Source organism: Caloenas nicobarica, chromosome 2 (assembly GCF_036013445.1).
Source record: "Caloenas nicobarica isolate bCalNic1 chromosome 2, bCalNic1.hap1, whole genome shotgun sequence".
NCBI lineage: Eukaryota > Metazoa > Chordata > Aves > Columbiformes > Columbidae > Caloenas > Caloenas nicobarica.
Genome location: NC_088246.1, coordinates 96,706,725 through 96,718,764, shown reverse-complemented (window position 1 = coordinate 96,718,764; position 12,040 = coordinate 96,706,725). Strand labels below are relative to the sequence as shown.

The 12,040-nt window shown below is 40.5% G+C and overlaps 1 protein-coding gene across 2 annotated transcripts in view; it reads left to right on the top strand.

Annotated features, from left to right (window-relative positions):
* MOCOS (molybdenum cofactor sulfurase) overlaps window positions 1-12,040 on the top strand; it is a 228,967-nt gene that overhangs the window by 126,364 nt on the left and 90,563 nt on the right. For both annotated transcript variants that reach the window (XM_065629343.1, XM_065629342.1), the window contains exon 5: window positions 1,820-1,896. In XM_065629343.1, the coding sequence (XP_065485415.1) occupies window positions 1,820-1,896 (77 nt within the window). The remainder of the gene's footprint in view (window positions 1-1,819; window positions 1,897-12,040) is intronic.

The following is a 12,040-nucleotide window of genomic DNA, read 5'->3' as shown; positions in this document are numbered from 1 at the left end:
GAAAATATTCCTGGTGCTAGGTCTCTTTCAAGTCACAAGTGGCCATTTTAAATTTCATCACTGACACGCAGCAAGGTTTCTTCCCTGAAGTTCAGGAGCAATAGACTTTATTATTAATTAATATTAGGCAAGATTCAGATATTCCTAAGAAGGATTCTTTTGCCTATGTTTTGTTGAAATATGCAAGCATGAGTGGTCTCTTTTGGGCCATTCATCCTTGCAGCAGTCCACGACTTTTCTCTTACCACTTGGCTTATAATGATTTGATGCCTCTATCTGTCTCCTTTCATCCCAGCTGAACATATTGCCACATATATAAATACTCTTGCATTCTTTTTGTGTGTGGAACTTTACGAAATCTTTTTGGAATTTTTAGATGTCCTTCACCTGACCGTGCAACTTGCAGTGTTTGAATTATTTGATAATGTTAGAAAAATGAAATAGAAGATAAGTAAGAAAAATCACTGTAGAAGTGAGAGCTATTATGCTATTCTATTGAGGTTTATTTTATTAAAGAAAAAGCATTTGAAGTCTGATATTTTTAACCTTTGACCCTTTTCACAAAGCATATATAATTGTGGCACCAAAAGCTTTTTACATGCATTATGAAAAATGATACACCCAGAATTAAAAAACAAAACAAAACAAAACAACTTATTTTCTTGTCTATTATGTGTGCATGTAAACTATTTTTGCTCCATGTTGCCCAGTCATTTTTCAATGTGGACATCATCAGCCCTTTCTGAGAAAGATTCAAGGAACATCAGGTTGCTGGGAAGGTCTCATCCTCATGGTCAGAGTTTAATTTTAAACTCGAACCACGAGATTTGGGGTTTTTGCTGGTGGGTTCCTTTCCAGCATTAACTGTTACAGTTTTGGAGATAGCTCCGTCTTTCTTAGAGACTTGCTGTGGCCCCAGGTTCAAACTTACCTGGTAGTGAGTTCTGTACAGTTTTGACTTCATCAGTTGTCAGCACTATTCTGCATTCCCCTTTTTGGTGAAGCGAGCTGAATGATCACTCCTTAAAACTTCCTGTGGACTGTGGTGCACACAAAGCCTAAATAAAATGTATTTTGATGCCTGATACGGTGCCCCTTCTGCTCCCTTGAATTCTTTCTGGCACCACTTCCTGAACGCATCCTCACCTTTGAGCTGCACCTTCTCCTTCTGAACTGTGGGAATGGCTGCAGTACCTCATTAAATCTGGCATTTTTGTTTCCATTTGTTGTTTCCTTTAAAAGATGTTGGTAGGGGGTGCGTGTTTTCCCCCATCCTTGTGTAGCACTCTTGTTACAGGTCAGTTATTTTAATTTCCAAGAGGAGCACGTGGAGGGATATTTGTTAGTGATCTTCCTCTTAGCTCCAGGTAAGGAAGGTCTCTTCTTGCTTTTTAACTCCACTGTAGTGGATGTAATCATGTCAGGGTCAGGGGGCAAACACAAGGTTTCCACCTGCCTCCTCACCTTCTCCTGACATCTTCTGACATTGTCAGAAAGGAACTTAGGACCTTGTGACATTAGCTCATAAGACATAACTGTTACCCACTACTCTTAAAATCCAAAAACCACAAGCAGCCCATGCAGGGGAAAATATAACAATCTCTGTGCGAATTACTGTTCATATGAGCCTCTATATCTTTGAAGAATATATTTTTGCTTCATAGAACACTACAAGACTGGAAGATGAATCCCAAAGGGAAGAGTTCCCACTCTGCAAGTTAGATTCACTGAATATAAAATAATAAATCTCAAAATAGATTTAAAGTCTGTACTGCAGCTGCATGATTTGTTTACTGTGCTCATTTATTCCATTCTTTAGGTTTGAAGACGGCACAGTCTCTTTTCTTGATATCATTGCTCTGAAACATGGATTTGATGTTCTGGAAAAACTCACAGGTCAGTTAACATAACTCTAATACTGAAAGAGTGAAGTTCCAGGTCTATACTCAGGACACAAGCCTGACCATATTTCCTATGGCTGTAGCCTAGTATTTCTTTATAGATTTATTATCTATATTCATCAATATAAGGATGAGACTTCAGTGTAACTGGTTTATCGAAGTCTTGTGTTTTGCATTATTCCAACCTGGTTTGGAAAAAACGAAATACGCAGACTGTTCTCCACAAATACACATGCAAGGCTTGAGTACATCAAGTACATCTAGTCTACCTCACAATCACAAAAATGCAACAGGAAAATAATAATAGAAAGTAGCTGAGCTACATCCTATTGAGACCTGATGCAGTAAGAGTTCCTGCTGTGTTTGAGGACCAGGCAACTTGACCTGATGCAGAAAAGTAATACAGATTAAGGGAGGAATCAAAAAAGAGTTTAGTGTACATCTGAAAGCTTTTTGTTAAATAGGAAACACAGTCCCACTGTGCAGGTAGCTATCTTCAAACAACGACCTTTCCAGATTATGACTTTTCACAGCAGTTTACTTACATCTGTACTTTGACACACTTTAGTGGAAAGCAGCTTTATGTGTTTGGTTTTTTATTTTGTTTTGTTTTTCTCATTTTATTCTCTATTTGATAAAATGTAGCACTATAAGTCTTATGGAAATTCCCAGAGAAAACACAGGTTTGTGAAATTGTAGTGCAGTTCCTGCATCTCGAGGTACAAAGTGAAAGAAGAGACAACGGTCTCAGGCTGCAACAAGGGAAATCCTGACTGGACATAAAGAAATAATTTCTCAGGATGAAGGTAATAAAACACCGGAGCGGGTGCCCAGAGAGACTGTCAAATCTCCATCCTTGGAGATGTTGAGAATTTGACTGGGCTCGGCTCTGAACAATCTGATCTGGCTTTAAAGTTACTGCTCTTTTGAGCTGGAGGTTGAACTGAATGACCTCAGGAGGTCAAACCTAAATTAGTCTGTGATCCTCTAACTACCAAAGGCCGATGCCTCCCTCCAGGCAGAGGATATTATAACACAGACTGGGACATATTCAGCTGTGAAGAGTGGAAGACAGACTTTTCCAGTTACTGCTTAGGGCATATTTGTGCAGTAGACTGAGTCTGTGCAGAGCTAACTACATTTGAGATTTATAAACAAGCTCAGAGCCTGCCATCTTGATCTTGTCTGTGCTTTATGGAATTGAAATTCTCCAGTCACATTAATTTTGGGAAGATAGTGCAAACTTGGCAAAGGTCTCTTTGCAGTGGACTTCCCTGGGAAGATCACTTCCACGACACATTTACTACCAGGTCTTCAATTCCCCAGGCAAAGGGCAGGTAGCCTGGCCTAAGAGGCCAGTGCAGACTTTCTAGCTTGCTAGGGAGTCTCATGGCTTTTCAGTGGCTCCCACTGTTCGAGTATCTTTGAAGCCCTTAATGTGGAGCTAACACTGAAGTCTCAAGTAAAGCTTTGAGATGATCTTCAAGTCAGAAGCTCTATGTGAAGGATGGCCATCATGTGCCTTGTTGACTCCAGGGTAGCATGGTGCTTGTCTGGCTCAGCACCAAAAACACACAACCTCTCTGTGATTTCTGCCATGTGTCAGTGATTCTTCTGAAAGGTGCGGGAGATGACACTTGGCCAGGGAAACCAGCACCACTGGCTGTGCAGGAGGCTTGCACCATGGCATGTTTCCACATGTGGAGCATGCCAGGTTAACAAAATATGTTCCTGAAATATTTGTTTCATACTCAGGTATGTGCACGGTTAATGTGTAATGTCTGAACCTCCCTTCTCCAGTGCACTCTTTTATTTCCTATATAAAGGCACAAAGTGCATCATTATGTAAAAGAGACCTGAGTCCAGAGAGACACTGACCATGTATTTTTCAGGCTGGTATAATTTCTGCTAGTGTCTGTGGAGGATTATTGTCAGGATTTATCTGAAAGATTCTAGTGGCTTCTTCCTCACAGAGCAAGACTTCTGTGAGGAGTGTTCTGTTAGATGCTTGAGGTCTTGTTCATTTGGAAATCAATAGCAGAGTTTACATCCACTTCAGCAGGAGCCTGACTGAGCTCCAACAAGTAAGGATGTTCTGCTTTATGGTAATCTGTGTGGAGACCAGGGATCAGAAAACAGCCTTCAGTAATGTTCTTGTAGTATAAAAAGCTTCTGAAGAATGTGAAATCCTAAGCAAACCCATTCCCTTGTAAAGAGGGCTAACTGCTTTGGTTTAATGTGTAGGAGCATTGCCTGCCACAATGGGAGAGCTGATTATAGCATCTCCTCCATTACATTTCTCAGCCATCTAAACCTCATATTGGTACCTATTTCAGCTAAACAATTGAAAAATCTCTTAATACTGGACTGAGGGGAATACTTAACCCTGAACCTGAATAAAGTGAATAACAGTGGATGAAAGGATAGAATAGAGGCATGAATAAACAGTATGTTGAGACCTTTCGGTCCTTATTATTACTTTTAATTTGCCTTCTGACCTATAGCAGGAGATGAAAATCTAAGGCAGCTGAAGTGGCTTGGAATAACCTGTCAAAGGGGTTCTCCATAAGACTGTTATGAGAGTGTGTGAGCTGGCCTTAATTCTGGGTTTAATTCATTTACTGATTATGGGGGCTTGTTCATTTGTTTGTTTGTTTGAAAATGTTTTAAGACTGGCTTGAAGTGGTAACTTTTTGTCCACAGTATCTGATAAACTTTTTTTTTTCATTAACAGTCATCAATACGGTTGGACTTGATAATCTTAAAGGTCTTTTGCAACCTAAATGATTCTATGATTCTGTTTTAGTAAATTTGCCAAAGCAATAATGTCTGTTGCAGATGTATAACAATATCTCTACTGAATTAGCTTCACAGAGATACTTTTAGTAATTTTTGCAGGTTATTTTGATTGTTGTGTTTTAACCACTACAATAACCTTTTTTTGTCCTGATGTTCCTGATTGTACAGCTTGGATTTCACTGGACAGCAAGCTTTTTTGAAGCTGAAAATTACTATGTGAAAAATATGGATGTGGCTTCAAACTTTCAGATTTATAATCCCTTCATAAAAAAATGAAAAATAAAAATTCAGGAATATTTCTATTTTGAATTTTAAAATGTATTTTTTTTCCACAGTGCTAAAATGTGGAAAGGTAAAGAGAGATGAGAAAAAAAAATACACTAAAGAATACATGATAAGAACCCTATACTGAGGAGAAATTGAAAAAAAAAAAAGGTTTTGGCAAATATTAGAATTTTTAAACTTCTGCACTGCTGGTGTAACCTAGGTACTTTGGTGGTCTCTAGTCACTTTCTGGAGTGCCCCACTGAAAAGCAGAAGTGCCAGCACTGCCTCTTTACGTCTACAAGAGACTAGAATAATTTACACAGAAGCAGCAATTGAATTCTGTAAAGGATTTTAATCACCACATGATCCACGAATTTTCCACAAAGTCAGACTAGTCCTGTGCCATTATCTGTGTACCCAGATGAATTAAGCTTTTGTTCCAGTTAAGTTGGAAATTTCAACATCTCCCTTCATGGTAAAGCTTATATGATTACGCTTACGCGTATGTTCATGTAAGTACAAAAATTTCTACGTGGTACGTTTTTTAATTAGAATTTAATCATGCAGAAGATAAATCAAACAAGCACCGTGCAAGGGTGGAAATAGAATGTGATACAGCTATGGTCACATTTGGGTTTTTCCATCCTAAAATGCATTTTGCGTGCCCACTTACCGAAGCTAACATGAAGGGTCACTGCAGCGCTCCAGCTCCCCCAGCCCCACCAGCATTTCTGGTGGCCCTTCTGCATCGGCTGTGACAGCAAGGCTGCCTGGGGGGCTGCAGTGCAGCACCACAGCCTGCAAACCAGTATGTGCCATCCAGAGCAGTGTGGTCACCTTTCCAAATGTTTAGCTCTTCAATAGGCATTGAATATATCTGTTCCTGGCATGACTGATGCAATAAGAGATTCAGTGCTTTGCAACTGCCATTTTCCCTTCACCATCCTCTTTTTCCCCTGTATATCATTGAGCATATTGGAGTTTTGCAGGTTATTTAGTTTCTGTCAAAGGTCCTCTGGTCCTTTTGAATAAACGTTATTGGCATTTGTGTGCATACCACAAAGCCATCGCATGCTGTAGAAACACTTCATAATCCAGAAGGACTGCAGATTTTTTTTTTAAGCCACTTTATGCATATTTCTTCCACTTCAAATGTGTGAGTTTTCAGTGGCAAGATGCACTATCAGATGTGAACCGCTTCTGAATCTCACTTTACTGTAGCTCCTGGAGTACTTGCTTTGCACTCCCTCAACACAAACAATGATTTTCATTCTGGGTTGGAAATAGCCTGGAGTAGAAACAAGCAAAATAAACAAAGTATTGTTATAATTGTGTCCTTCTGTATAATAAAAGCACTGCTGAAGTTTCTTGGGATGTATTTGTGATGGGTTGACACCAGTTGGATGCCAGATGCCCACCAAAGCTTCTCCTCAGCTGGACAGGGGAGAGAAATTATAACGAAAAGCTCATGAGTCAAGAGAAGGGCAGTGAGAGATCATTCACCAATTACCATCACAGGCGAAACAGACTTGACTTTGGGAAAAATAGCTTAATTTATTACCAATCAAACCAGAGTAGCACAATGAGAAATAAAAACTAAATATTAAAACACCTTCCCCCCACCTCTCCCTTCTTCCCAGGCTCAATTTGCCTCCCAGTTTCTCTACCTTCTCCCCCAAGCAGCACAGGAGGGTGGCGAATGGGTGTTGTGGTCAGTTCATCACATGTTGTCTCTGCCACTCCTTCCTCCTCAAAGGGAGGACTCCTCACACTCTTCCCCTGCTCCAGTGTGGTGTCGCTCCCATGGGAGACAATCCTTCACGAACTTCTCCAACATGAGTCCTTCCCATGGGCTGCAGTTCTTCATGAACATGCATCCTTTGCAGAGGGCGCGGTCCTTCAGGAACAGACTGCTCCAGTGTGGGTCCCCCACGAGGTCACAGGTGCTGCCAGCAAACCTGCTCTATCTTGGGCTTCTCTCTCCATGAGATCACAGGTGCTGCCAGGAGCCTACTCCAGTGCAGGCTTCCCACAGGGTCACATCCTTCTTTGGGCATCCATCTGCTCTGGCATTGGGTCCACCATGGGCTGCAGGTGGATCTCTGCTCCAGCACCTGGAGCATCTCCTCCCCCTCCTTCTTCACAGACCTTGGTGTCTGCAGAGTTGTTTCTCTCACATATTCTCCTCTCTCTGGCTGCAACTGCTGTTGCCATTGCACAGGCTTTTTCCTCTTCTTAACTATGTTATCTCAGAGGTGTTACCACACTTGTTGATGGGCTTGGCATTGGCCAGCAGCGGGTCCATCTTGGAGCCGTCTGGCATTGGCTCTGTTGGACATGGAGGAAACTTCTAGCAGCCTCTCAAAGAAGCCACCCCTGTAGGTCTCCTGCTACCAAAACCTTGAGACGCAAAGTGGTGTAGCTGGATTGTACTGGTGTAATTATTGAAGATGGGGAGGGAGATCACTAATGGAAGTTAAATCAGAGTTTCAGCTTCAGGCAGTGTCATGAACAATAAAGATCTGTTTCTGAGTCTGATATCATCTGATTAAATTTTTGACCTACCTCAACTTCCATTTAACAACAAGGCATATTTCATGCCAGAGTTACATAATGATATGTGTGTCTATGTAAGCCATTTTTAGGGGTCTTGTGTCTTTATGATTTTTAAGCTTAACCTTTATCTGGTATGTATTTTTATTAGTAAATCTTTATCAGTTTTACAAATAATACTAAGATGCATAATTTGCAATTATGTTAGAAGGAGTACTTTAATTATAATGTCTGTTCATGAGACATTAATTCCCTTCACAAGAAAATGTAATATGTATTGGAAGAAATTTTAAGATGCAGGCTAAGTCTCTTAAGGATGATGAATGAAGATTCCTTTTTAAGTTCACTATATGCTTGATTGGTTGTTGGAGAGTAAAGACTGTGTTGACTTTCATAGAGGCAGTTCTACTACATACAGCCAAAGCAAAATACAGTGCAAGATGCTAAATGGCAAGGCTAACTTTGATTTTTAACTTGATCTTTGAGACTTCTGAGTTGTGTTCTGCCTTTTTATAATTTTTACCATCCTCTGCCAGTGATGTGATGTCGGGCAGCCTGCATTTAGTGGAACTGCACGGATTCTCATGTGTGTTGTCTTCAGACACTTAGGGTTATGCAGGTAATTCAGTTTAGGGCCAGAAAATAATTTTCTCCTCAGTCAAATTGGCAGGGATTACTGGGATTTCTTCTTCTGTGTGGAGTTTGTGACTGCCTCCTGCCATTGTCTGGGCATGTCACCTGAACTTGGACCATGGGTGTGATGCTTGTGAATTTTACTGTTTTCATTGTCAATGCTGCTTTCATTCATAATTTTAGTGAATTAGGGTTTTTTCTTTTAGAAATAATAAGATTAAGAATGTCATTAATATATGTGTGTTCTGGCTTGTGATATATAGGTGTCTTGGAAGTGGATGCTCCATACTGGCCGATGTTTATGAAATACTTAATTTTAAGGGGAAATTCTTCCTTTGGTTTAAGAGAGAGAATGAATCATTGATGAAATTTTTACTTTCTCTATGTCAGCCATTTGCCACAAATTGAACTTTAACATAAAAGAAACCTGGGCAATTTGTACTAATCTCCTCACCTCACTGATTGACTGCTCATACTGTATTTAAGAGAGAGTTATGTGGTGTTGGTTTTTGGTTTTGGTTTTGGTTTTCTTTCTGGTTCCTTTTCTGAGGAAAAACATTTGATGAGTTGGCAGTAGGGAGAAGATGCTCCATCCACACTCTAAATATGAAAACAGGGATTCACTGAAGAGAGGGCATTTTAAATTCTGGCATCAGAATAAAAGTTTGACTTCTAAATGTGAAAGGGAGTGCACAAGAGCTTAAAATCCAAACGTATTCTGATTCCCAGATAATGACACTACCAGTATGTCAAAAGACCAAAATCTCTCCTCTCCTCTCCCCTCCTCTCCTCTCCTCTCCTCACCTCTCCTCTCCTCTCCTCTCTTCCCCTTTCCTCCCCTCCACTCCCCTGCCTTTTCCTCCTCTCCTCTTTTCTCCTTGACAGTGAGGTGACTGTTTCTGTTTTTAGATTTCTGTCCCAAGATAAACTTGGATTACAGAACAAACTAAGAAAAAAGGTTATTTATTTACTGCTAACAGTTCTTACTGGTTTTCTTAACTTTCTTTTGTGACTTGCCTAATGGAAACTAGACATCATTTGTACCATTAAAAGCAGAGCAGAACAGCTAGAGCATGATTTGAGAAGCTTTGAAAAAGTGAGTTGCCAGAAGAAATCCTGCCAGGCCTGCCTTTGCAGACTTCAATCTGCATATAAGGTTTCTTTCTGGAAATAAAAACTGCTTTTGTGTTTTGGGGGTTTTAAATATGCATTGATGTGGATTGCATTCACAAACTGGCTAATCTGTGAAAAGGCCTAGTGAAGGACCAAAAATGTCAGAGTCATTCCTCAGACCTGTAGAGATAACACAGGAAGAGGTAGTACAGCACATAAATGTCTTGGGTATTCTTGCATAATACAGCTAGAGAGAAAAATAGGCTTCTTAGGAACTAAAACAAAGGGGAAATGTCTTTATTATAAGCTTGGCTGATAAAGAAAAAGTGAAGCACAGCTGACAGAAAATATACTCTTGGCAAGAGATAATTGTTCTGTGTTCAGACAAAAGAGTTAGCAAGACTTCTGCACGAAGGCATTTGATGGCATCCAGCATTATTAGAGGGGAGAGATTTGCAGCAGAGTCTTTTCATGCTTGGGAGACTTCTGGGAAGAGGAAGCTGGAGCAGGTAATAACAATAACTGGTGGATCACCACAGGTGATCCTGAGGTCTGCACTTCCTGAGTATTTCTCCTTTGGCAGGGCTACGTGCATTGCAGGTCTCAAATATTAAAGACTACGAGGAGAAACTTGAGGCAATTTTGATTGGGGGGGCTAGCTTTGTTTGCACGTGAAAGAATGCTGGAGTCACTTGTCTCGTTTCTCTCACCACGGAAGCCTTAACCCCACCCTGCTGGCAGCAGTAGAGTCTCTTGCAAGCCAGTTAATGTAGCTTTTGCCTGCCTTTCCTCTTCCATCCTTCTTTGTGTGTCTAGTTTAGTCCCTAGACGAAGAAGTGATTTGTCACAAGTATTTGGTGTCCTACTAGTTACGCTTCTCTGTTGCAGATCAGGAATTACTTCTGAAGTTATTGGAACCTACGAACCTGCAAAAATCAATAATTAAGATCACAGTATGAGCTTTGCTTTTTGTTGTGATTTATACATGCACACCAACAGCACAGTCTTAGTTTTCTTGCAATTCTGTGTACCTTGCTGCACATGGGATAATATAAGAAACGTGTTTTCTCTGCCTTAAAGCAGATGGTTGCTGTGAAATTAAGCCCTGACTTACTGATGAATCAGAACATCTACCTTGTTCACTTTCAGGTTTGCAAGAAGAGGTTGCATTTCACTGTGATGACCTCATCTGTGTCAACGCTCTTACAAAGGCACCCATTGAGTCAATGGGACCATGAAAAGAAGGCTAGTGTAATGGCCAAGGAGCTAGATGAGGGCTTGAGAGACTTGAGTTCCTTTCCTCATCCACAAAATTTACTTGAATTTTATTAAATCACACAGATACAAATCTTCAGGGCAGCAGGGAGTTGGGTAACTAAATTTCTTTCCAGATCTGCATTTAATCTCTGGGTGGGATTTATCTTATGTTGTTGTCAGCACCTACATCTGAGGTGACCATTTAGTTTCTCATTGCAATCACTGTAACATACAGTACTTCACCAGCTTGATCCCTCTGACCTTTTTCGAAACTGTAGGATGAGAGGAGTTACAGCCAGCCATACCAGTTCTTCTCATTGTCTATTAAGGGCACTAAGATGTTACCTTAGTGTGGTATAGGACATTACTTAGTGTTCCTGCTAATGATCCCTTTGGGACTAGAAATCTGAACTGTCAGATTAGTTGAGGCGGAAGCAAAACAAGGAATGTGCTGGAAGAAACCCGAGGAGCATGAAGGCTCAGCATGAGGTTTTCTAGTTGTGAAACGTTCTTCTGTCTATTACTCTACGAGTGATTTCTGATGGCGATGTGTATTTCGTGCTTCAAATCCAAGCTTATTCAGGTAGATGTTGCTTTCTCAGAGAGGGAAAGGTTCACAGTCTGTCAGGAGACAAACTATCTTGCAAAGGCAAAACCATGTCTTTCTCCAGGGTGAGAACATCCCAGTCAAAAAGATGTCCGATGTAAAGAGTATGTATGTACAGCTCACTTCAAAAGTCTGTGATTGTTTTCATTTCCAGATGACTGGTCAAAGTGGATTAAGAGGAAAACAAGCTCAGTTGGTGCTTTTGCATCAAAAGAAGCCATTATTGGGACTGTGGTTAATTTATTAGGAAAGACATGCTCAACTGAGCACATATTTGGTAATGGCTGTAGATGGAATCAAAACAATTAAAGAGCAAGCCTTATAAAACGAGCAAGTAGGTGAGGCACTCTTGTGCAAGTGTCTGAAAGTACAGCTAAGCACATGCAATGTATTTGGAAGGCAAGCTGGAATTAATGGATGGGACCTACCTTTTTCTTCTGTAGATGCAGAATCTGTTTCCATTTCTGCCTGAGGTAGCATTGTGACATCTGTCACTTTCAAAAAATAAAGTGGGAGAAACTGTTGTAGTCTATATCAAGACAGAATGGGTGAAAGACCCAACTCTTCAATAATGTCTGTAAGAATATTAACAGCAGTTCAAGAGTAATGAAGCTCTGATCCTCTGGTTCCTAGACTGATCTGGCATTGCCTACAAGTGGCTGAAGGATATCTTGGAGAAGTGCTTTCTGTCTGCAATACCTTTCTCCCTTGATCATTTTCTGTGTCAGATAGAGTTGGGATCTGAAAGAATTGCCATTTTCACTACAAAGTTGTCATCGTCATTGCTAAGAGATAGAGAACCTATGAAGTCCTGCGAGATGACAGATTTCAAAGGAGAACAGAAGTGGGGGCTTTTAGAATTGGGTGCAGACATTCCAAAGACTTTTTGTTATCTAAGTTGATTGATTAG